We start from the raw sequence: 25,732 nt of genomic DNA, 5'->3' as shown, positions 1-25,732 counted from the left end.
GAGGCGTCTTCCTGTCCCTCTCTGTCGCACAGAGCCCTGCATGTGACGGGAGGGCAGACAGGCTGCCCAGAAGCTGCTAGGCTGGAAGTGCTCCTCGCGTGAGCGCAGCTAGTAACGCCTGCCCTTGTATTCCTGCCGGGCAGGAAGGGGCATGTGCCAGTGAGAGAGGGACGGGTAGACGGGCGAGGGGCAGTGGGCAAGGCCGGGCCAGGCTTGGGCGCGGAGCCGAGATGGCGTCGTGTCCCGGCGGGTGGGGAGGAGGAACGAGCTAAGAAGATGACAGCATGTGGACTCCGAGGCCGGGAGTGAGACGCTGGAACCCTCAGCTAGGAGAGGACCGGGCGGTGGCCGCAAGGGAGCAACACGCTGGGTGCGGGGCGGGGCAGGGCCCCAGCGGGAGGCAGGGGTGTGAATCGCGGACGAGGGCGTCCTGCTGGGCAGCCCCGTGGGCATCGTCGCGCCGCTGAGAAGGTCTGCAGCGCGTAGCCGGCGGGTGGTGCTGACGAGCAGCCAGCCGGGCCCGGAGGTGCGCCCCGGAGGCGGGACTGCTGACCCTGCACCCCCGTGAGGGGGCGAGGCGGCAGGTGCCCCTGGAAACGAGAAGCCTGCTGCGGCCTGGCAGCTGGCCTGCCTTCTCCTCTGTCCTTCATTTAACAGTTGTGCGAGGCTCAGCTGCCCGCACTGCGTACTGGACAGACGTCCTGGTGAAGCGAGCCAGGACCGAAAACAGCGGAGGAGGCTATGAAGGGAGAGCCTTCCCCTCCCCAGAGACAAGCGCTATTAGCAGTTTCTTCTGTGCGTTTTTTCAGAAATGTCTACTCATACGTCAGCATTAACTTATGCAATTCTGGTCTCGGTTTAATTGTTACATATTGTGGGGTCTCAGACAGCTTTGTCAGTACCCGCCCACCTCTTTCATCCTTCACGGCGACGTCTTGTTGTCGTGTGGGCATCCCAGACCCCTGTTGATGACTGCCTAGTTTTCAGTGTGGAATCACTAGGCCAGCCCCACTGTCCTGTGCTCTGTGTGCACCTGTGTGGGTGCCCGGGGTCAGTGCTGATGGACACACCCACTGGCCTCCGAGGGCTGTGCCGTTTACATCCCCCAGCCTCTGAACACCTGCTCCTAGGCCACCCAGCCGACAGTGGGTCATCATCAGACAGATGGGAAAGGGATGGCTTGTCATTTTAACTTGCTCTTTTTAAATTCTGAGGCTGGGGAATACCTTTTCATGTGGCATTTGGGTGCGTGTGTTTCTTCTCTACGCTGCCTGTGTGTTGCCTGTTTTTCTGCTGTGATATTTCTTGTCTTACTGCTGATTTGTAAGATTCTCTTTGGTTTTCAGGAAAGTTAGCCTTGTTTTCATTGGTTTTGCAGATTACTTTGTTGTCTTGTGGATTTGTTTATGGTGTTATTTATATAGAGTGAAGCTTAAAAGTTTTGTTTTGCTAAATTTATTCAGTACATAGTCACGCATAATTTTTATTTATATGGATAGCTATAAATTTTAAATCATGAAGTTGTTTGTAAATTGCGTATAAAGTTAAAAAGAAAAACACTTAATTGCAAATGCTTTCTGGCTAGGCATGTTCGAATCCACACTGGAGAAAAGCCATATAAATGCGATGAATGTGGGAAGAGTTTCACTGTTAAATCTACCCTGGACTGCCACGTGAAGACTCACACAGGTAAGAGCAAACACCTGCACTGTTGGTAGATGCCTTCCGACAGCATTTTATACTTGTTCCTATGTATTTTTTTTGCACACATACTTTCAAGATGAAACAAAGCTTAAAAATCAGGAACCATGAAGAAATGAATATAGAAGATTTGTGATTCCCAACACGGAGAAAGTGATCTCTGACACCAAAGGAAAGGATCTAGGTCTCAGATGTGGCGTTGTAAGTTGTCTTACTCAGAGTTAAATACCTGTGTTAGAAAGATTACCTCTTAGTCTCATTCAGGCCAGAGTTTCAGTTTGTTGAAATTCTGTGAAAACTGGGGATTTCACAAATCTGATTACACTTACCAGGTAGCAATTCTGTTTCTGTGGGGGGAAAATCTGATAAAGGAAAACAATTAACGTCCAAATTTCATGGCCATTTTCTTCATCTTATGTGAGGAACTGAAGGTTAATCATCCTAAGTAAAACGTGCTCAACCTTCGCTTCTTGATTGTGCACGGTGCGCCCTCGTGGGTGAGAAGGCGGCCCTGGGCCTCTGCCCGGTTGGAGTCTGTCCTCACTTGTGAGCTACTTCTCTGACCCGCCCATCCGTCATGTAGAAAATGGGGCAAACACGAGTACCCTCCCCCCACCCCCCGGTTTAAATTGCCTAGAAAAGTAAAAGTGGCACCTGGTAAACACGGAGTAAACGTTAGCGTCGTGAGGACGCGTAGGATTATGACTGTCAAACCAATTTACACTCTGAAGCTTTGGCCGTAAGCAGAATTGACCAAGGGAGTACAAGTGGAATTTCACACATAGGCGTAAAGTCCTGTGATTCTTTTCTGATGGGTTCGTGTGTGGAATTAGGTAAACAGATACACGAAGTCCTTCAGCTGCCTATTCTACGGACAGTTCTTCTGTTGTTTCCTTAGGATCTGTGCTTGACCCTCCCCTGCAGCCCTGGGCACTGCCGAGGGTCAGGAGGGACCCGCTTAGTGGCTTTGTGTCCCGGGTCTCGCGTGGTAGCTCACGCGGCAGGTGCCGGCCACCCTAAGGACGCCTCCTGCGCACCAAGCCTCCGTGTGGGCTCCCGGGCATCAGGACTAGGAAGAGAATCTCTGGGAAGACACCTTCCAGGGCCCCCCTCAGCTGACTTCTGCGGCCCGAGCAGCGCGAGGGGAGCAGGCGCCGCCAGTCCCGGGGCCCTGCCGCCGCGCCCAGCCCCGCCTGCCGGGCCTTCTTCACCCCGCAGCACGCGTGTGTTAGAGGACTTGGTGCCCCAGGAGCTGGGCACGTGCGCCCGGAGCGCAGTCTGCCGGGCGGCTTCCACCTGTGCTGGCGGCTCGGGCGCCCCTTTGTCAGCGGAGAAGACCGGTGAGGCGTGAGCTCACGCTTCGTAAAATCAGGGAGCGGAGCCCGAGATGCAGGGCGGGTCCCCGCTTCCGGCAGGGCTTGGTGTGCCTCCGTGTCGTGGAAAGACTGAATTCGGATCCTCGACAGTGAACTTCGCTTACTTTTAAGTTTTCCAGCCACCGGCCCTCCGGAGCGAGGGGCCCCGGGGAGCGTGGGGGATGGTGGACGCAGCGTGGTGGCAGCCAGGCCGCTGGCCGACGGGGGCGACCCGGCCAGCCCGCTGACGCACGGCCTCTTCTCCCAGGTCAGAAGCTCTTCAGCTGCCACGTCTGCAGCAACGCCTTCTCCACCAAGGGGAGCCTGAAGGTCCACATGCGTTTGCACACAGGAGCAAAGCCGTTCAAGTGTCCCCACTGTGAGCTGCGTTTCCGCACGTCCGGGCGGAGGAAGACTCACATGCAGTTTCACTACAAACCGGACCCTAAGAAAGCCAGGAAGCCTGGGCCCCGGGGGCCGCCGGAAGGGCCGCAGCCCGTGAGCGCGCCCCCTCCGCCCTCCTCCGACCCCAGCGTGTTCATCATGAACAGCCCCGTGCTGGCGGGGCAGCTGGACCAGAGTCTGCTGCAGCAGGGCCTGCTGGGCCAGGCCGTCCTTCCCGCCTCCGTGTCCGGTGAGTAGGGCTGACAGGCACCAGGGCTGTGGACGCCGGGACGGGGGCGGGGGGTGGGGTGGGGGGCGCGACCTTCAGCCTCAGGACACTGCCCTTCCTGAGGGTTTCCCGCGAGGTCGCGGGAGGTTGAAGTCTTGACTTCCAGGCGCAGCTGCCTTTCCGTTTCCCATTCTTTCTAACGTCACTTCTGCATTTCAGGCTTCAGCTCTTTGTTTAGTTTGATGGGCTTAAACCTGTTTCTTTTTTAGTATTCTCACAAACTTAATAGCGAGACGTAATTTATAGCTACCCGTGAACCTTGCTTCTCATATACGAGTTATCCAATTGCTCTTGGGTCACACAGTATTTGAAAAGCATTAAATTTTAGTCAGTTGGGTTTTCTGTGCACTCACAAATAACGTAGCAACTGTTAGTAGCTACTGGACATCTTAAGTGGCTTTCTTTCAGTTTCATGACCCATGGTGCAATTAAAGCATAATAAGACAAAATAATAGCGTTGTTTTAAATCTTGGGCTGATCAGTGTGATCTCTTTGAGCCTAGTTTCCTGATGTGTTTAAAATGGATAATATTATTTTCTATTTCACAAGGTTTGTTTTGTGATGATTAGATATGTGTGTGCCTGTGTAAAGTAAATATTAGTGTTTGTTAACTAGGTCATGTCGGTATGTGTTTAGAACTTCTGTATTTAGGAACCCAGTGCGTTTTTCCTGTTTGAGAAAGTGTCTGGTACGCAGTCATTCCTGTTCTTCCTCTGCAGCTGGTGGCGACTGGACAGTGTCTCTGACAGACGGAAGCCTGGCCACCCTCGAGGGCATACAGTTACAGTTGGCTGCTAACCTGGTTGCACCCAGTGTTCAAATCTCTGGGATCGACGCTTCCAGCATTAATAATATCACGCTACAGGTGCGACGCCCACCAGGCTTTTCTGTGCTTTCAGGTGGTCTGAGTCACACTCAGCGTGAAATTTCCGTCACAACAACCTCTGTGCTTTCAGATTGACCCAAGCGTCCTGCAGCAGACGCTACAGCAGGGTAACCTGCTTGCTCCACAGCCGACCGTGGAGCCCGGCCTGGCCCCGCAGCACAGCTCCCTTCAGACACCAGACAGTACAGTCCCGGCCAGCGTGGTCCTCCAGCCCATCTCAGGCCTGTCCTTGCAGCCCACGGTGACGTCTGCCAACCTGACCATAGGCCCGCTCTCGGAGCAGGATTCCGTGCTGACCACCAGCAGCAGTGGTGAGAGCTGCCGCTTCGGTTGGTTGTGACAGCTGGAGTTTCGGCTCGCTGCTGACATCACAGATTTGGTTTGGGGACACTGGGATGCTGTTTCCTTCTCTTTATAAAGCTTAACAAATAAATGTCCTAAGAATAAAGTAAGCTTTTCTGACGATAAATGATGTTTAGTCAGTATATGCACAGAGATTGCATTCATGGAACCGGCTTCCTATTTCCTCATAAGGCTTTTTGTTTGTTTTTAAATGATTTCAGATTAAGGAATTAGAAATGACTGATAACTGTATTTTGAATCTTTCTCTTTTTAAAGTAACAGTTGCACTAAAATATTTTAATATGAACAAGGAGGAAATGATTATTTTTTTAAGCCCAGCTTTGTTCTGTTTTATAACGATGACCAGGGACGCAAGACCTCTCTCAGGTGATGACATCACAAGGCCTGGTGTCCACCTCCAGTGGCCCCCATGAGATCACCCTGACCATTAACAACTCGAGCCTGAGCCAGGTGCTGGCGCAGGCTGCTGGGCCCACCGCTGCGTCGTCCTCGGGGTCACCGCAGGAAATCACCCTGACCATCTCCGGTTAGTCTTAAAATTTTTTAAATCCTTTCACCTGCAGTTTAGGTAACTCTTTTTTGTATCTTTTTCCTGTAAGACTGAGCTTTGCCTAAATCCAGTGCCTCAGGAAGTGTTTGCAATTTATGTGAGAATGATCATCCTGCAGCTCCCATCTGATACCAGGGATTAAACGTGGTGGTTCCTCACGGCACGTCCAGTTTGAGCCAGGTAGCTTTGTCAGATATATTTCGTTTAACCAAGAGCAGAAAACCATGGCTTCATAATTCTTACCATGCTCCTTTGAGCTAAAGGAATTGAATCGGTATAAGTGGTTACACTAGGAGATTACAGATACCTACCCCCCTGACCTTTTCAGAATTCTTCTCAGATTATGTAGAAAATTATGGTAGAACTAGATAAGTGGGTGGAAGACACCCTTTGGCAGCCCAGGCCACCGAGGTTGGCAAGCTCATCCTCCATGTGAGTCACCAGCTGATGTGCTCCCTGTTCCAGGCCTGTGACGTTCACGGTCAGCTCTTCCCCTTATAGAGCATCAATTCTCACAGTATGTTCTCATCTTAGTTAGCCTGGAGCATATTTTACAGGTGCGCTTTGCCCACATGACTCTTAGCTATGAGCTCTTCATGTTAACTGAGTGGTTCTTAAATTTAGCAACAATTTTTTGACCCTTACAGTGCACCAGGTCCTGTTCTAGTAACTTTGACAAATATTAACTCATTTAAGTGTCATAACAACCTTATGAGATTGTTGTTTTTTAAAGAAAAGAAAAAAGAAAAGAACATTTTGCTGGGGTCAAAATAACCTCTCTGGAGACAGAGTATGGCAGTGGCTGGAATACTGGGCTGATAGCCGTGTGAGCGGTCAGTGTAGTTATTACCTCTGTTGCCTGAGATTTCTGCAAAAATCATTATTGGAAAAGAAAGAGTAGTTATTGAGAAGAAAACCAAAAGCTTGCTTTCTTGAGGGGCGTCTTTATTCCTTTCAGTTTACGTGAGAATTTGAGGAACTGTTCCTGGATGGAGCTTTGCTTCTCAGTGACACGCAGTGGTGTTTAGGTGCTAGCAGGCAGCAGAAGTTAACTCTGAATTTTATCTAATTCACTAACTCTCTTCTTTTTTATTTAATATGTGTGTGTGTGTATATATATATATATATATATATATTTGAATTGTAATGTTGGAAACATGGAAGAGTTATTTTCAGAAAGCTGTTTTGTTGATCAAATTAACTTTTTTTGCATAATCTCAATATCTGAGGGGTTGTGCTAGTCCTATATAAAAAACACATAACATACAGTTCGGCAAATGTGTTTTTGTGGCTTGTACTTCTGTTTCTCCTATGTTTTCCTATTATCGATCATTTAGTTATTTTATTGTTAATTTTTAGTGTATTAGGTGAATATAACTGCAATTTAAAAAAAAAAAAGCTTAAAAGGGTTATCCTAGGAGAAATCTTTGTCAGTTGATGAAATAAGGGTTGCCCAAACTCTGGGCTTAAGATTTCCTATTCCTTTACTTCTCATTATTGTGTGTAATGAGAATTGGCTGTGGGGACTACTAACTCAACATTTTCGTGTCGCATTCTGAGAAGTCTAGAAAAACTTTTAATTTGTGGTCACCTTGGAGAGCATCTAGCTGTGCTATAGAAATGTTTGGTTATTCTGTCGAATGTTCTGTTTTCCATGAATGCACAGAATTATAAATGCTTACGAATGCTAGAATGCAAATACTACTTCAGCTAAGGTGTACAGACCTTTAGCAATTCCTAAGCTGTTTGGGAAAGAAGTTAAACATTGGGTAAAAGGCGAGGAGGGTCCTCAGTCTCCCCCAGTTGTCGTGTAAGTAAAAGTGCTCCTACCTGATGTCTTTAGTTATTAATAGAAAGCCACGTCAAGCAGAGAGTCAGAGAAACGATGCCTACACGATTTTGAGCATTTATCCGCAGGTCTTTGAAAATGGGTCTGCTCTGCTGGTAGGAGTTCTGAACGTTTTATTTTGCCCACACTTCCACCCCTGTTGCACAGACTCATTCCCCAGTTCTGTTTCTCTAGTGTGGCATGAGGGTGTCGGTGATTATGAAGCTGAGTGCAGCATCCTTTTGTCTTTTGGTTTTCATTGAAACAGCTCGGGTTTTTAATTTTCATGTTCCTCTGTTTCCATACTATCTGATTACATTATACAATTATGCTGTAATGTAAAGGTTACAAGCTAATGAAGCTGACAGAAGCCCATGTCTCTCGGTGGGAGTACATCACGGCGTGCTTGAGCCTGCTGTGCGCGTCCAGAGCGCCGTGGGGCAGTGACCCTCCCGTAGGAGACCTGTAGCGGCCACTGCTGCCGCAAGGGAGGCCTTGGTACCCTCCCTCGTGCCCCTCGGTGCTGCAGCTGGGAGTCCACCATGTTTGGAAGTATTTCCAATTCAGTTTAAGTTTTATTCAACAGAGTGTGTAGCTGTAAGTGCCTAAATGCTGGGTTAAAGTAGAACTCTTAAGACGCACTTAAAAACTTGATAGCTTAAAAAGTGTGAACAGGTAGTTTCATTTTGGGAAATGTATTTCATGGTCTTATTTTAATTTTTTTTCTCTTTAAATAGTATTAAAAATGAAATAGCTTTCACTTTTAAAAGGATGTTATTATATGTTTAACATACTTGCCAGTATGTGAATTAATGTGTTACTCTCAGATATCACAGTATTAATTTCTATTTAGGTCAAGATCTTATTCAGCACAGTTCTAATGGAAGTAGTGAACTGAACGGAAGCATAAGATTGTCAGCACCTGCAATCAATAATCAATCTACGGGTGCCACCTTGACCATAAGCAATGATCAGCTTCTCTCACAGAGTGCAACATTAAACGCTTCAGGTATGCAGCTAATGATCCAGCCACGAGAGGCTTCATGACGTTTCATAGTTACAGGGCTCTGCACCTGGTCAGCAGAGAGAAGTCACCTGTCTTCTTGCGTGACGAGTGTGTCAACTGCACGTTCTAATACGTTTGATGTGATTCTGTGATGATTAGTGGCTTATGTATAATTCTAGGACACAGAACTGTCTCGAGTGTTATTAACCTTTTAAGGTCGTTTCCACCTTCTAAAGAACAAAGGTAAATAATCTTATTCAAATATGCAAGGCATTGTGTATGTCTGCAAGTCACAAAGCTGTCCCTGTGTCACCCAGGCTGAAAGTGCCTCTGGCTCGTTACTTTGTGCCCTGCGGTGGGAATGTTTGGGCACCAGCTGAATGTAGGATGGCAGAATTAAAAGAAGACATCTTACTAAGGTTTTGAAGTATAGGCTTTAATAAAAAATGAAAGAGCCCCAGTAAAATAGGTCACAGCTTCCTGAGTAAACGTTAACAGTAGAGGGCGCCACACCTGTTTGCCTTGCCTTGTAGAGATTTCACCAGTTTCTTAGCCCTCTTTAGTTTCCAACTCGTATGTCATTTTCTGAGAAAAAACTTTAATCTTTAGATATGTTTGTACCCCCAGCTAGACTTTTTTCCGTGCTTAATTGAAATGCTTTCTTAGCCAGTAATTCTTCTGTTCACTGAAAGATTGTGGTGCATACTGTATGGTAAGAAGTATACTAAATCTGGGTGTGTCATGTTGGGCAAGGCAACTACGGTCCCCTTGCATTTTGGGTCCTAGAAACGAACAGAGCAGACGTTTACTGAAGAAGCCGTAAATCAGTGTAGGATTAACGGCAGTAGCGATACATAAAGGGGAGAAGGGCGCCCAGCGAGCACGTCTCGGGTGGGGGGTTGACCTGGTCGGGGCGGCCTCCCGAGGCGGGAGCCCTGGCCGTGGGGGGGGCATTTCTCCCCCGCGAGTGAGGGCTTGATGGATCTGCAGATGCTGCAGGGTGGGGACTTGCTGAACTGAAGCAGGTGGTGAGCTGAGGCAGCTGCACACAGTGAGGTTCCACTCAGGACCCTGAGGGGCTTTCTGTCCACCCCTCCCCTTTGCTAAAGGGTAAACTGACACCCGGCTGGTTAAGAGCCGTGTTGGAATCACGTGTTGGCGGATCTGGGCAGATGCAAAATCTGGACTTCTGGCCGATGACCGTTTCCACTGTACCACTGCTCTCCGTGTGTTCCTGTCTCTACTTTGCTCTTAACTCTGTCCCTCCTGCGTCGGTTTGCTTGTTTAATTTTGGGGCTCTAAGAAAATTGTATCCCAGAACTGAATTCTTGTACTTATTAATTTGAAATGAGAGTCTTTTGGTTTTGTTTGCAATTAAGGGGAATTTTGTTTTATATTCTAATTGGCTATGAAAGCTAGTACTTTCAGGTTATAATTTAGCCTGTAATAGGTAAGACTTCTACAGTATATCATGTACTACTCAAGTTACATAGCAAACTTGTTTCTGCAGCTGTTTCCTGAAAGTCTTAGTTTGTGTCTTTTTGTAAAGGACTAGACACTGTGTTCTTTCTTGTCACCTCTGGGGTTCTGATCACCTCTCCCACCCTGCGTGGTGCGCGGTGCGCGGTGCGTGTTGCAACATGAAGATGTGTCTCTTGTGTTTGGCCCTAATGAGTGGTGTCACGCTCTGGTGGGGGTCTATGTCCTGGAATGCTGGGATGTCAGGCTCTCCCCGCCTCCTGCTTCCCTGAGGAGTAAACTGGCTGTAGGTGGTGGAATCTTACATCTCCTTGGAAGCCCTGCTTCATGTCTGTAGTGAGTCCTGGGCAAATCGATGGAAAGACAAGGAGAGTTTTAGGTGTTTCCCTGTAAATGGAGCGGGGGTGTTTTGCGCTACTTGGTGACCCTGGGCGTTCGCTGGTACAGCAGATTACTTAAAGCTGGTGATGTTCTGATCAGAATGGAGAAGCGGATGGAGGGAGGGCCCAGGAACGCAGAGGGCTCTGTTCTGGCCACCTGTATTTCTTTAAACCTCTGTCTTCTGTGAGTCAGACAGTGGGTGTTCCACCTTGTACATCTGCCTCCACAGATACAGAGTGATGGTCTCACGGGCAGGGGAAGAGCGGTCAGTTGTGTACAGGGCTCCTGTATGCCATGCACTGATGTTTCTTTAAAAACAACACGCATGCCCCTTCTGATTTAATTTTCTTTTCTCTCTTAAGACTTATTGTTGTAGAGCCAGCTGAGAACTTTTCTCTCTTCTTCTTTTTTGATGCCACTTTAGCTTAATTTGGTACCTTAGTAAAAAAATTGTTTTTCAGGAGTTTCATGATATTAGAAAATAAAAGATGTGCTCATAACTAAAGAACATTTGTTTAATAATGTAGTATCAGTTATTATAAATACAGGATTAATTTTATATAAGCAACTCAGTTGTATTACGATCTCAAATACCTTTGGCATCTTTGAATAATCCTGAATATAGGAAAAGATTCTTCATATGCTGAACCACTTGATCCTTGACTCTAAGCAGATGTTTTTAGAGAGGTTTGCGTATTCCACTAGTGCTAGTTATAATTAAGTGGCTGATTTCATCTATATTCTATTGTCAAGAGATTGCATCTTAATGGGCAACATTTATCTTAGAATCAGTCAGCCCCAGGCCGAGCTTCAGGCCACACCAATAAGAACTGAAATTGAAGTGACTTTGAGATTAAACATGCCTCTTCTAAGATGAGCACCAAAATACAAACTTTCGGTGTCACCCGGTGAAAGTCATGTTGCAGGCCCTTGATCACCTGTGGAAAGCATCTGTCTTCTGTGAGTCAGACATTAGGTGTTCCACCTTGTAAATCTGCCTCCACAGATACAGAGTGATGGTCTCACGGGCAGGGGACGAGCATGGTGACTGTGCGCACGGTTGTCGTCGTTAACTCTCTGTGTGAGCAGCACGTGGTGGGCTGCCAGCTTCTAGGGCAGCTTCTGGGCTCTTTGCGCCTTAGTTGGAAGTAGGCTGTTACCATTTAGGGATTTACAAATAAATCGATGTGCCCCGATGAGTCAGAATTTCACATCCAGAACGAAAGCATGTGCTTTTGTTCAGATGTGTGATATGGGTTTGAAGGCCATTTCCAGATCCGATCCAGGTAACACCCATGACAAAGGGTTTTCCTAGAAAACGGGCAAGTATTCTATAAGTACCCTTTCAGAGGCAGAAAGTTATTATTAGTAGAGGCTTGAAATTTAGCACAGCTTTTTAAGGAATTTAACATTGTCTTTTTGTTCTTACCTGAGTCTCTTTTTTTTTTTGATTTTAGAATACTTTATTTATTTATTTATTTATTTTAAACATTTTTATTGGAGTATAATTGCTTTACAATGGTGTGTTAGTTTCTGCTGTATAACAGAGTGAGTCAGCTGTACATATACATATATCCCCATATCTCCTCCCTCTTGCGTCTCCCTCCCACCCTCCCTATCCCACCCCTCTAGGTGGTCACAAAGCACCCAGCTGATCTCCCTGGGCTATGCGGCTGCTTCCCACTAGCTCTCTGTTTTACATTTGGTAGTGTATATATGTCCATGCCACTCTCTCACTTCGTCCCAGCTTACCCTTCCCTCCTCCCTGTGTCCTCAGGTCCATTCTCTGCGTCTGCATCTGCATCTTTATTCCTGTCCTGCCCCTAGGTTCTTCAGAACCTTTTTCTTTTTTTTTTGTTAGATTCCATATATATGTGTTAGCATACGGTATTTTTTCTCTTTCTGTCTGACTTCACTCTGTATGACAGACTCTAGGTCCATCCACCTCGCTCCAAATAACTCAATTTCGTTTCTTTTTATGGCTCAGTAATATTCCATTGTATATATGTGCCACATCTTCTTTATCCATTCATCTGTCGATGTACACTTAGGTTGCTTCCATGTCCTGGCTAAATAGAGCTGCAGTGAACATTGTGGTGCATGACTTTTTGAATTATGATTTTCTCAGGGTATATGCCCAGTAGTGGAATTGCTGGGTCATATGGTAGTTCTATTTGTAGTTTTTTAAGGAACTCCCCCATACTGTTTGTAGATTTTTTCGTGATGGCCATTCTGACTGGTGTGAGGTGATACCTCATTATAGTTTTGATTTGCATTTCTCTAATGATTAGTGATGTTGAGCATTTTTTCATGTGTTTGTTGGCAATCTGTATATCTTTGAAGAAATGTCTGTTTAGGTCTTCCGCTCATTTTTTGGGTTGGGTTGTTTGTTTTTTTGATATTGAGCTGCACGTGAGCTGCTCGTAAATTTTGGAGATTAGTCCTTTGTCAGTTGCTTCATTTGCAAATATTTTCTCCCATTCTGAGGGTTGCCTTTTGATCTTGTTTATGGTTTCCTTTGCTGTGCAAAAGCTCTGAAGTTTCATTAGGTCCCATTTGTTTATTTTCGTTTTTATTTCCATTTCTCTAGGAGGTGGGTCAATAAGGATCTTGCTGTGATTTATGTCATAGAGTGTTCTGCCTATGTTTTCCTCTAAGAGTTTTATAGTGTCTGGCCTTAGGTTTAGGTCTTTAATCCATTTTAAGTTTATTTGGGTGTGTGGTGTTAAGGAGTGTTCTAACTTCATTCTTTTACATGTAGCTGTCCAGTTTTCCCAGCACCACTTATTGAAGAGGCTGTCTTTTCTCCATTGTATATTCTTGCCTCCTTTATCAAAGATAAGGTGACCATATGTGCGTAGGTTTATCTCTGGGCTTCCTATCCTGTTCCACTGATCTGTATTTCTGTTTTTGTGCCAGTGCCATACTGTCTTTATTACTGTAGCTTTGTAGTATATTCTGAAGTCAGGGAGCCTGATTCTTCCAGCTCCGTTTTTCTTTCTCAAGACTGCTTTGGTTCCTCGGGGCCTTTTGTGTTTCCATACAAATTGTGCGTTTTTTTGTTCTAGTTCTGTGAAAAATGCCAGTGGTAGTTTGATAGGGATTGCACTGAATCTGTAGATTGCTTTGGGTAGTAGAGTCATTTTCACAATGTTGATTCTTCCCATCCAAGAATATGGTATATCTCTCCATCTATTTGTATCATCTTTAATTTCTTTCATCAGTGTCTTATAGTTTTCTGCATACAGGTCTTTTGTCTCCTTGGGTAGGTTTATTCCTAGGTATTTTATTCTTTTTGTGGCAGTGGTAAATGGGAGTGCTTCCTTAATTTCTCTTTCAGATTTTTCATCATTGGTGTGTAGGAATGCCAGAGATTTCTGTGCATTAATTTTGTATCCTGCTACTTTACCAGATCCATTGATTAGCTCTAGTAGTTTTCTGGTAGCGTCTTTAGGATTCTCTATGTATAGCATCATGTCATCTGCAAACAGTGACAACTTTACTTCTTCTTTTCCGATTTGGATTTCTTTTTCTTCTCTGATTGCTGTGGCTAAAACTTCCAAAACTATGTTGAATAATAGTGGTGAGGGTGGGCAACCTTGTCTTGTTCCTGATCTCAGTGGAGATGGTTTCAGTTTTTCACCATTAAGAATGATGTTGGCTGTGGGTTTGTCATATATGGCCTTTTATTATGTTGAGGTAAGTTCCCTCTATGCCCACTTTCTGGAGGGTTTTTATCATAAATCGGTGTTGAATTTTGTTGAAAGCTTTCTCTGCATGTATTGAGATGATCATATGGTTTTTCTCCTTCTGTTTGTTAATATGGTGTGTCACATTGATTGGTTTGCATATACTGAAGAATCCTTGCATTGCTGGGATAAACCCCACTTGATCATGGTGTATGATCCTTTTTAATGTGCTGTTGGATTCTGTTTGCTAGTATTTTGTGGAGGATTTTTGCATCTATGTTCATCAGTGATATTGGCCTGTAGTTTTCTTTCTTTGTGACATCCTTGTCTGGTTTTGGTGTCAGGGTGATGGTGGCCTCATAGAATGAGTTTGGGAGTGTTCCTCCCTCTGCTATATTTTGGAAGAGTTTGAGAAGGATAGGTGTTAGCTCTTCTCTAAATGTTTGGTAGAATTCGCCTGTGAAGCCATCTGGTCCTGGGCTTTTGTTTGCTGGAAGATTTTTAATCACAGTCTCAATTTCTATGCTTGTGATTGATCTGTTTATATTTTCTGTTTCTTCCTGGTTCAGTCTCGGAAGGTTGTGCTTTTCTAAGAATGTGTGCATTTCTTCCAGGTTGTCCATTTTATTGGCATAGAGTTGCTTGTAGTGATCTCCCATGATCCTTTGTATTTCTGCAGTGTCAGTTGTTACTTCTCCTTTTCCATTTCTAATTCTATTGATTTGAGTCTTCTCCCTTTTTTTCTTGATGAGTCTGGCTAATGGTTTATCAATTTTGTTTATCTTCTCAAAGAACCAGCTTTCAGTTTTATTGATCTTTGCTATTGGTTCCTTGATTTCTTTTTCGTTTATTTCTGATCTGATCTTTATGATTTCTTTCCTTCTGCTAACTTTGGGGTTTTTTTGTTCTTCTTTCTCTAATTCCTTTAGGTGTAAGGTTAGGTTGTTTATTTGAGATGTTTCTTGTTTCTTGAGGTAGGACTGTATTGCTACAAACTTCCCTCTTGGAACTGGTTTTGCTGCATCCCATAGGTTCTGGGTCGCCGTGTTTTCATTGTCATCTGAGTCCCTTTTTAAGGTAATGTTGATGAATGAATTGAGTTCTGCTTTCAGTGAGAGAAGGATCAGTTCTTTGTTTACTAGTTCTTTGTGAGGTTATTTTGACCTCCGTTTCTCCTAGATTTAAGTGCAGTCAGTTACTTACTTCCCAACAGCTCTGAAATGTTAACGGCCCCTACCAGTGGATGCACTTTACCATCAGACGCTCTTCCCACTCTTCCTGGGGGTGAGGCCAGTCAGGGCATCTTTCCCGTTCCCGACTCCCCGTCTCCTCTCACCACTTTTTTGTTAATCTCAAGAAAAAAGTGATCTCACACCTTGTCAGCTTGTTATGAAACCCTCCAAAATTATCATTAAGTTTTCTTAGAGGCTGTGAAGACTTATCCCAACAAAGACTGAAAACAGGGTGGGTTTGATGAACATACAGAACTTGTTAATCCTTTAAAGGTTACTCTTCTTGAGTTAGAGTCATGCAGTGAAGTAGGGCTTAGATGGCTGTGATGTGTCCCAGGAGAACAGAAGAAATAAGAAAACGTAAGTGGGAACTAAAAGGAAGAGTCTACAGTGTTTACTTCAGTGTTGAATCTTCATTTTCCTGTTCAGAGTATTTAATTTGAATTTTAAATTACGGCTTCTAGAGCTTTAAGCAGATACTTTCATACGGCTAAGAGCTCTATAGTAAACAAATATAATGACAGCTTTTAATTAGTTTAATCATTTAATTGCATGCGAAAGAAAATTTTTAAACACAGGTTCTTTTCGACCATATTGAGACTAGTTCTGCCTGAACTAGGGTCATCCTTCTTGTGGGAAGTCTCTTGAATTAAGAACATTATTAAAGGTTGCATCACCACCACACTGTTTGAGTTGAAATATGAGCTCTGGCCTTCCGTGAAGTTGTTCAGTCTTTTCTCTGAACTTTGCGTCAGGGTTCACCTTAGTTAATGAACTCGCAGGCTTCTGTTTTCTCTTTGCATTCCTTGTGCTGCACGTCCTGGAACCTTCCACTACCTTAACCGTCCTCAGAACGTTGGACGTAGTTCACTGGTCGGAAGGGGAGAAGGTCTGCGTCTCCTTAGTTGCAGGAGTTGTGGTGAGGTCTGGAGTCCTGTGGCTACTCCGGGATGATCCCTGAGCCCATGGTGGTGCTCTTGGCCGACGTGGCCCTCACACCACCGTGCTTCTCCCAGCCCGCGCCCTGCGGCCGGCCCCGTCCTCTCCTTAGGGTTCCGACTGAACGGCAGCTCGTGGAGCTGCTCCTCGCCAGGTCCTGCAGGGTCCTTCTTGTTCATCCTCACCCCTCCCGATGGCGGGTGTGTGGAGGGGATGCCCGGTGAGGAGGTGGCCCGGGTACCTCCGCAGATCCACACTCCCCTCCCGTCCTGGCGGCCGGGCACGCGCGCTGTGCAGACGCGAGTGAGGGGGGGCTGGCGAGGTTCTCGGGAGCCGCGTGGCTGCTTCAGAGCGGAGACTCCCAGCCTCCTAATGGTTGTACTGCTTTTGAAGGTTCCAGGTGTGTGCAGCACAGTGTGGGACTCCGGGAGTGTGGATCTGTGGAGGACGCCAGTTACAAGTAAGTAGCCTGGTTCCCTGTGCCCGACGCGGGCAGACCCAGGTCTCAGCAGAGGACCGCGGGAGTCTCGTGGTGTTTTGTGTTCAGACCTAATTAGGGACTAGTGTTCGGAATTTCTGCTTTAGGTGTCATCTTGGGGTCGCTAGCACCTGGAACGGTGGCTGACGCAAGTGGGTGATAAGTCACGTTTGCTAGGTGAATGGAAGGACAGCTTGTGAGAATTGTGCGTGTGTGTGTGTGTACACGTGCATGTGCATGTGTGTTATGCTTACAAGTAAAAACTTTAAACAGTTGTGTTTTGTTGGTGCCCGCCACAGGACTTTGATAGTACCATGCTAAGCCCATTTCGTTTGCCAGTAGGTGCATGAGTTTCAGTGTTGTGGAAGAGAAGGCCTTCCTTTCTTTGCCCGATCTGTCCCAGACGTCTTCCTTTCTGTTATATCATTAGCTACAAGGGGAAAATATTATAGTGTTTTGTTTTGTTCTCCAAAGAAGATTAAGGTGCCCTGCAGGATAAATTAGTATTTAAAGGATTGCATGAGGTTGATTTTGATTGCCTGTGTTTCAGAATAGGTGAACGTAAGCAGAGTTGTCAGATGTTACACTGTGGAGCTGGTTGTCGCTCAGTGGGTCCCATTTCATTCCTCTCTCCAGGCTGGTCTCTGGTCCTGGATGAGGACAGTGTCCTGGAAATTCTTGTCTGAGTCTCCTTCTGCACTGGCAGCGGTGACTGGGCCTCAGGGTCACTTTTTCACTCTCTTTTACGGCTTTTTTCTCTGTTTACACTTCAGAAGCAGAGTACATTTACGTGTAAGGACGTGTAGATATTTACAAAAGCCTTGCCATAACGTTGGAATCAAAGATACTGTGATGCCTTCATGCACTTTCACAAGCTTAGGCACTGTAAATGCTGACTATGACAGATGCGTTCCTTTATGAGAATTGTCTTCCCGTGCGAATAACATTGGACTTACCTACTTTCCCGTTTTGCCTCTTCTGTAGAACTTAATGCCACAGCTGGAAGCCTGCCTTTGACAACACCCATGTCCCCATCTGCCACATCTGCCCAGAACCTGGTCATGTCCTCATCGGGAGTGGGGGCAGAGGCCAGCGTCACACTGACCCTGGCTGACACTCAGGGTTTGCTCTCCGGGGGGCTGGACACGGTCACGCTCAACATCGCTTCTCAGGTGAGTTCCTGTGTTCCCCCCGCCCCACGGGGTCGTCCCGGGGAACTTATCACTTTCCTGAGTGTGTGTTCTGAATACGCTCTTTCAAAGCTGAAGTGGTTTTTTCTGATTAAATTGAAAAAGTAATTTGTTAAATGCAAAGTGGGGAGTACAAGAAAATCCAGACAATACAGAAAAGCATTTAAAAAAATCCACTACCCAAACGGAACTGCATTTAACGTTTGAGTGTGTCTTCCCTTCTAAACCTTTCTATGCATACGTACAGATGCGTATTTTCTAACTTTTACAGAAATGAGCTCACGTATATATCGTGTAGTGTAAACTTTTCCCCCTCTCATTAATTATATTGTGAATATCTTCCCATCAATGATTTCAGCAGTGCAGACGTTTGTAATGGCTGTACCACCGTTCGTCTTGTAGATGAGTTTACTGAGGGGCACTGCATTGCATCCAGGGTTTGTTATTAGTAGGGTGGAAATTCTTATGCTCTGTATCACTTATGTTCTTAGATGAATCCCTGCAGGAGATGTGCTGGATAGAAGGGTGTACATTTTAGATAACGCATTGAGCTTAAGATGCCGAAAAACCTTTCACAGCTTAATTAGAAAACTCATGAGAAGGGATGATTAATTACAGTGATGAATCCCTGTAGTAAAGCGCTGTAGGAGTTTCGACAGCGGACCTGTCTGCTGGTCCCTGTCTGTGCGTGTGCCCGGCTGTGCGTGTACCTGGCATGTGCCCGGCTGTGCGTGTCCCTGGCTGTGCGTGTCCCTGGCTGTGTGTGTGCACGGCTGTGCGTGTGCCCAGCTGTGCATGTGCCTGGCTGTGTGTGTCCCTGGCATGTGCCGGCTGTGCGTGTCCCTGGCTGTGTGTGTGCCCGGCTGTGCGTGTGCCCGGCTGTGCGTGTCGCTGGCTGTGAAGAGGCAGGCTGGGCAGCAGAGTAGACAGTCACCTGCTCTCCTGGCTGGAGCCTCGTCTCCGCTCTGGGCTCTCACTGTGCAGGGAAACGCTGATGGCTGTGGCATCCAGAGCAGGGTCTCTTCTGATCCTGCCACAGGTGCGTGCTGGCTGTTTTGACTGCAGGAAGATGGGTTAGCTCTTCTAGGTCCTCCCTCTTTCCCTTTGTAGAACGGTCACGTGTCCTCTGCTCGCTCTGGGCTCACGCCCTGTGAGATCCCCTGCCAGCATGCCCGGCCCTTTCCCCAGGGAACACGTGGGACACTGCATGCGAGGGGCTTCTGCCCCGGCCGACCAGAACACTCCCTCCCAGGCGATTTTGACTCAGCAGCCTGGGCCCCCTGAGCAGTTGAGGGGTCTACAAAATTCATGTGCACTTGGGGAATGAGAATTATTACAATTTCCACCTCAGTGTAAATGAAATATAGCAAAGAAACAGACTGCAAGTAATAATACAAACCAAAAATAAGTGACTTCTAGATGATGCCATTTTAGCGGATTCAGGTCATCATTTCTGTAAGTATAGCTAATTGTTGAGCATTTATTTTATTAGGCACTTGATTTTTGAATCAGGGCATTTGCATTAGAATACTTAACATTAGCCTTTGGAACACCAGCCATAAGCTAGTAAATCACGTCGTATTCAGGATTCTTTTTAATTAAGCTTTTTTATTTTGAGATAATTGTGGATTCACAGGCAGTTGTAAGAAATAGCACAGATCCCGTAGACCCCCTACCCAGTTTCTCCAGTGGTAGCATCTTGTAAAACCAGGGCACCGCACCCTCCAGGTGTTGTCATTGGCACAGTCAGGACGCAGAACACGCCCATCCCCACAAGGATCCCTCAGGTTGCCCTTTTAGCCACATCTGCTTCCCCTTCCCCCTGACAACTGCTGATCTCTTCTACAGTGTTGTCATTTCAAAACAAAAAGGAATTGTAATTTCCCCTTGATAAACCTGTATGAGCTAAGAGTCTCAAATGTCTTAGCTTTAGTTGGGAATATATGAATTTATTGAGCCAGCACTTCTTCAGGTGTGTCAGAATTTCTGGCCAGCAGTTGTATTTGTTCTTGATTAATAAAATAAGGAAATGTGAATTTATTAATTTTGATTGACAAATTTGATTGATTTTTCAAAATTGGGTACCAACACTGGGTACCAACTGTCTAATCAGAGTGGGGGCCAAAGCCAGACACAGACACGTAGAAGTGCAGCAGTAACTGCTACTTGAAGATAGCAATATTCAGCCGACTTCCCTGTGTAAGGGGGGTAGTGGACATGATGCTTTATTAGGGTACATAGGAACTTTTCAATCCATCCCACGTTTGTGTAAGAAAATTGGACTGATGGATGGAGATACCTAAAATGTTATTTCACTTTTTAAAAAATCGCCTATGGAAAGTAAAGAATCTTAATTGAAGCTCTCTTTTTTCTAGAATCTAGATGACCTTGTAAATTTATTTTCTGCCCCATATATCCCATATTCTACCCCGTTGCCTTTGTTTCCCCATCTGCCTTGGGCGGCGTCTTTGCAGTAAGAAGTGCACCTGAAATCCTCTGGTGGAGGAAGTGCTCACAGTGCGGCCTGGCCCTGCATTTCCTCTCCCTGCCCGCTCCTTGCCTCTGTCCTCCCGGTTGGGGCTCAGCCTGTGTCAGTCCCGTGAGGGCATTGAGCAGCAGCCCTCCCCTTCAGCTTGCAGGCCCCCAGCGACATGGGCCATGTTCTGTGTGGCCGTGTGACCCCTTACCCCTAGCATCGTGCATTGATGGCGATTCTTCAAATCCATGGTTTTGAGTGAGTGTTTTGAGGATGTGTGAAATACACTTAGAATCAGCTTTAATGGTAGCAGTTCGAGTTGTGTTCTTAGTATGGAGCCTGCATTTGCAGTACAGTGTTGGTTCCTTTAGGTTGAACTTCGTCTCTGCACTCATTCCCTGCATCGCCCTCACCACATCCATTCTCTCTCTCTGTCTCAGATTCACAGTCAGTTGATAAAGGTGTGCTGGCGTGGCAGTAAGACTCAAAGTAGTTTTGTGTGTCTATTTTTAAACAAATGTCCTTTATATATATTTTTTTTTTACAAGGTTACTGAGATATAATTTATATATCGTAAAGTTCACCCATGTATTTAAAGTGTGCAATTTAATGGTCTTTAGTATGTTTGCGGAGCTGTACAACCATCACCATATCTAATTTTAGAACAGGTCATCACCTGAGAAGAACCCTTGTCCCATTAGCAGTTAGCAGTCACTCCCCAAGTCCCTCCCTCGACCCCAGATCCACCCCACCCCTGCAGGTCTCCCCCAGCCCCTGGCAACCACTGATCCACTCTCTGCAGATTTGCCGATTCTGGGCACTTCCCATAAATGGAATCATAAGACTCTGGTCCTTGTGACTGGCCTCCTTCACTGGCTTGCACACGTTGTAGCCGTGTCATCATCATTCTGTTTTATTGATGAATACTGTTCCATTGTATAGCTGTACCACATTTTGTCTGTTGGTTCATCAGTTCATGGATATTGGGGTTCTCTGCCTGTTTGGGCTGTTGTGAATAGTGCTGCTGTGCACATTCCTGTACAAGGTTTCAAGTGGATGTAGGTTTTCGTTTCTCTGAGCGGAATTGCTGAGTCATATGGTGATTCTGTGGTTAGCGTTTGAGGACCTGCCAGCTTGTTTTCTGAAGTTACTGCACCATAAGAGATCTTTTAAATTACAACTGGATTTGATCATGTCACAACTTCTAAAGCAGTAATCACCTCTGCCAGGGTCAGCAGTTCCCAGCCTTGCTCACGGACCCCACTCTCTCGGGCCCTGGGGGTGCGGGCTCGCCCCAGGTCATCCTGGTGAGCCCCACTCCACAGCCGTCGGCAGCCTGTGAAGAAATCGCCTATCAGGTACAGCACAAGTTTTATCCACAATCTCTCATAGTTTTCAAAAAGCGTAGCTTCAGAAGGGATGGGATGGAGGGTCCTGGAGAGTCCTGCATGGCCGGGCTCGGCGCCAGCCTGAAGACGTGTGTCTCCCGAGAGACGAGCAGGTGCTGAGCAGGAAGGACCCAGGGGTGGGGGGTTAGCACTGGGTCTCGTTTGTTCCATGATTTTCCAGTAATGCGGAAGTGTAGTTTTAAATCTATCACTGTCTTCTTTACTTGCCCACTGATCAGATTGCACGTGGCCATTTACTTGCCTTTGTTCTTTTTGTAGGATTTCCTGTCATACCTTTGCTGATTCTTTCAAGTCTTGCTATACTTTTTCATAGTATACACGTTCACGTGTGTGTGCATGACCTATTTCTCCTTTGACTAGTCCTTTTTCTTAAACGCAGTTTGGCAGCGGGGGTGAGGGTGGACGAACACGTAGTAAATGACAGAGTTCCACGTATAAAGGCCTAAAAACTCCTGGAACTTTGCAGAGGAGTAAAGACGAGGGGTGAGGACCTCGCCCGCAGCGGCCACGACAAGTGACCTGGGGGCCGGGTCTGCGGCTGGGGTCCCAGCCAGCGCCGTGCTCTGCTTCCCAGAGCCTGCCCGGTCAGCGTGCTTGAGGCACGCCTGAGCTGCTCGTTGCAGCTGCTCCCACGGGAGGCCAGGAGGCCGGCCGCCTCCCACAGATGACAGCCGAGCTCGGGGGCTGGGTTCGGGGCGGGGCTGCCTGTACCCCTCGCGCCGGTCCCGTCAAGCCGGGATTTCTGACCCGCTCCAGGTGACGGACGTGTCTCCTAACCTGGCCCAGGGTGGGCAGCCCGAGAAGGAGGGCCGGCTGCACCAGTGCCTGGAGTGTGGCCGCACCTTCGCCTCGGCCGCCCTGCTGCTGCACCACAGCAAGGAGATGCACGGCCGGGAGCGCATCCACGTCTGCCCCGTGTGCAGGAAGGCCTTCAAGCGCGCCACGCACCTCAAGGTACGCCCCCGCCCCCCTCCCGGCAGCGTCGCCGCTCTTCGCTTCAGGTCAGAGGCGCTGCACAGGCCTAGGACTCAGTGGGGTCAGGACTCTTCCTAGTGAGTGACACGGTTCCCATCTCTTTTCGAGGAAAGGCCCATGGAGGTGAACATATTTACAGATCACCTTGAGATGCCGTTTCTCCCATCGCGGGGACACGTATGAGAGCTCTGACGGCACCTATGAGCAGGGCTCTGGGGAGGCAGGAACTTCCGTGACGGCTGGCAGGCTGCAGAATTGGTCTGGCATCCTGCAGGGGAATTAGGCGATACCTAACCACGCGAGAGCGGCTCCCACCATGAGAGTTGGCACAAAGGCATATATGCCCGCCCGAGCTCAGGGTTAGGTCAGCGTTGTTCGTAGCTGCCAGTCATTGGGGACAACCTGAGGGTCCCACTCTGGGATGTCCACACAGTAGAGGAAAGAATGAGGAAGGGTACTGTGATGTGACTTCCAGGACCACCGGTCAGGGGGAGTGCCCAGGCCTGTGACTTCCAGGCCAGAGCCCCTCCTCTGCTGCTGCTTAGTTACCAAAAGCACGAGAATCCTGTGACGCCTGATTGCACAGTGAATCCCACTCTTCCTTTTTCAGGGCCTTTAGAGGAGACGGTCAGTTAGTAAACCGAGTTTCTGTTCTCCAGGCCTCCATCTGCCTGGCACCTCTCGCCTCTTTTTCTACTGTTTTCTGAGATGAGAAGCCCCAGTATTAATGTGTTCTGAAAAGAGACTCCATGTTCGTTTTTAAAAGCAAAACACTGACTGTCAAACGAAGTCTTCTTGCAGAGGCTGCAGCGCGAGGTCGGTGAGGTTGGCGAGCGCTCCTTATGCCTGAGGGGCCCCCAGCCCCGCCCGACCTCTGTGTGCCTCTGCCTCTGCCACTTAGAGCCTCTGTGCTCCTGGTCGGGTCACGTACTGTCTGCAGCTTCAGTTTCCTGCTTTATAAAATAAGGGTGTTAATACTTACATTTTAGGGTGAGTTTGAGGAATATAAAGCACTTAAGGCCTGCACTGAGCTCTTAGTAGACAGTACAGAAATTATAACTATACTAACGTTACAGCCTGATAGAGAAGAAATCCTTTTGAAGAGGGAAAAGAATAAAAATGGTTCAAGAAAATTTAAGATGTTTAAAATCGTATATGTTACTATATATAGACATAACTCTTCCATAAACATCCACAGTTTGAAATACTAAATTTGGCCTTTTAATACTTATAAGTTACTTTCTCTTGATGACCTTCAGAAATCTGGAATTTTTAAAAAATTACATTGTGCCAGAAAATAAGGAAGTACCCATCACACCCACATGCAGTATTATGACGGGACCGTGTCAGGGGGACACGGGGGCAACTGAAAGAGTTCCTAGGGGCCAAAGCTGGAGCAGCCGGGGCAAGAAAACAAAGTAGAATTGGGTTATAGCCCACAGTGCAAAACCTCCACGATCGTTACTGGTGGAAACATGATCGACTGAACAGGCTAGTCTCCCGTGCAGAAGAATCCCGAGTAGCCCCTGTGGATGCTGTCCCCAAGAGGGGGTGGCCCCACTCCTTAGGGGCGAGCGGCAGCAAGGGCACGTGATGGGAGGGGGTACAAATGGCCGCCCTTCTCTGGAGAAACCTGACAGATGCTGCCTGCGTGATCAGAGTCAGTGCCAGCAGTGATGATACTGTGGGATGGAAATGGCACGGAACTCCCCACGGCCCACACCCCACAGCCCACAGCCCTGGTCTGGTGATGAGGAAAACATCAGACACCTCTCAGTTGAGGGACATCCTGCAAAATATCCAGCCGGTCCTGTAACAACTGTCACGGTGGCCGACAGGGAGGGAGGCCGAGACACCACCCCGCCCAGATGCAGCCCAGGGGCTCGGGGGGAGCCTGGGTCTCCCTGGCAAGCTGCAGGCCCGGCCTCCCATCCACCGGGTACCACCTCCGACTCTGCTCCGGGAACGCCCACGAGGGTCCGGATCGGAGGCGAGCCTGTGGTCCTCCTCCCACTGACGGGCCTTTCTGCGCCGGGTTTTCCTCTCCTGTTTCAAGTCTAAAGTTCTGGTATGATCTTCAGTATTCCTCACATGTGTGTTTGTCTTTACCAGGAGCACATGCAGACGCATCAAGCCGGTCCTTCCTTGAGCTCTCAGAAGCCGAGGGTGTTCCAGTGTGACACTTGTGAGAAGGCCTTTGCCAAACCAAGCCAGCTGGAGCGACACAGCCGCATCCACACAGGTGACCGCGCGGCGGGACCCCCACAGCCGTGCTTCGTTCCCCCTCCGCCCCTCCGTCTCCTCGGGACCACGGGCTCGGCCTCCCACCCTCTCTGATCTTCTGTGCACCCCTCCAGGCCTCTATTCACCTGGCAGCCGGGCCAGAGCCCTCGGAGGCTCCCCCTGAGCACCCCCGGCAGAGCCCGCCAGACCTCCCTGAGCCCCCGAGGCCCCGCGGCCACAGGCAGGTCTCTCCCCGCATCCAGCTCTCTGTCTGGCGCCCACCCTTTTCCCGGTGCTCTCTGGTGGGTCATCGTCTTCCCAGCCCTTCTGTCCCTTTGCCGGCCGTCTCTGACTCACCTTCACACGGACGCCTCCTCCCGAGAGGCCCTGCCCCGCTGGTGCCCCGGCTGGCATGAGGGCCTCCTGTGTGGTCAGCAGGTGCCCAGCAGCCTTCCCCGGCCTGCGGGCCATGTGTCCTCAGGGATGCCCCTTGCCTGTCAGCGCAGACCCGGCGCCCACCGGGTGTCCAGCAAGTAGCTCTTGAGTGAAAAACAACCATGTGGTTACTTCATAATGCATTCGTTCAAAAGCACAATCAAGAGAAACGACTGCCGTTTTTACTAGCATAGATGCACGTGAAGGGTTTGGCATGTGTGTAAAGTGGGCACCTTGTGGCTGTCACTGGGGCCACGTCCCTGCTCACATGGGTGCCCTGTCGTCACTCCAGCTCCTGATGTCTTCAGCTTCCCCTTCCGTCTCCAGAGAATCCCAGCTTCTGAGGACGGTGTGATCAGGGTGGGCCCGCAGGGCAGTCTCCCTTTTGGTCACTCCCAGTCATCTGACGAGCGACCTAGTTCATCTGTGGCCGTTCTCGTTTCTCAGGCATGACGTCATCATAG

General features: G+C 47.8%; 1 protein-coding gene across 12 annotated transcripts in view; it reads left to right on the top strand.

The window, feature by feature from the left end:
- ZNF236 (zinc finger protein 236) overlaps positions 1-25,732 on the top strand; it is a 109,232-nt gene that overhangs the window by 72,383 nt on the left and 11,117 nt on the right. For 11 of the 12 annotated variants that reach the window (XR_010932972.1, XM_067698806.1, XM_067698804.1 and 8 more), the window contains 10 exons: positions 1,586-1,689; positions 3,325-3,690; positions 4,449-4,594; positions 4,686-4,926; positions 5,325-5,504; positions 8,210-8,365; positions 17,545-17,732; positions 21,456-21,584; positions 22,392-22,589; positions 24,723-24,852. Coding sequence is in view for 11 of the 12 variants with exons in the window: in XM_067698806.1 (XP_067554907.1) it covers positions 1,586-1,689; positions 3,325-3,690; positions 4,449-4,594; positions 4,686-4,926; positions 5,325-5,504; positions 8,210-8,365; positions 17,545-17,732; positions 21,456-21,584; positions 22,392-22,589; positions 24,723-24,852 (1,838 nt within the window). In the remaining variant the exon portion in view is untranslated. Of the gene's footprint in view, positions 1-1,585; positions 1,690-3,324; positions 3,691-4,448; positions 4,595-4,685; positions 4,927-5,324; positions 5,505-8,209; positions 8,366-16,475; positions 16,543-17,544; positions 17,733-21,455; positions 21,585-22,391; positions 22,590-24,722; positions 24,853-25,732 lie in introns of those variants that run through there. The other variant, XM_067698808.1, reaches the window with a different exon arrangement.

The sequence above is a fragment of the Pseudorca crassidens genome, chromosome 12 (genome assembly GCF_039906515.1).
Source record: "Pseudorca crassidens isolate mPseCra1 chromosome 12, mPseCra1.hap1, whole genome shotgun sequence".
Classification (NCBI taxonomy): domain Eukaryota; kingdom Metazoa; phylum Chordata; class Mammalia; order Artiodactyla; family Delphinidae; genus Pseudorca; species Pseudorca crassidens.
This window is presented reverse-complemented; position numbering and strand designations above follow the sequence as displayed.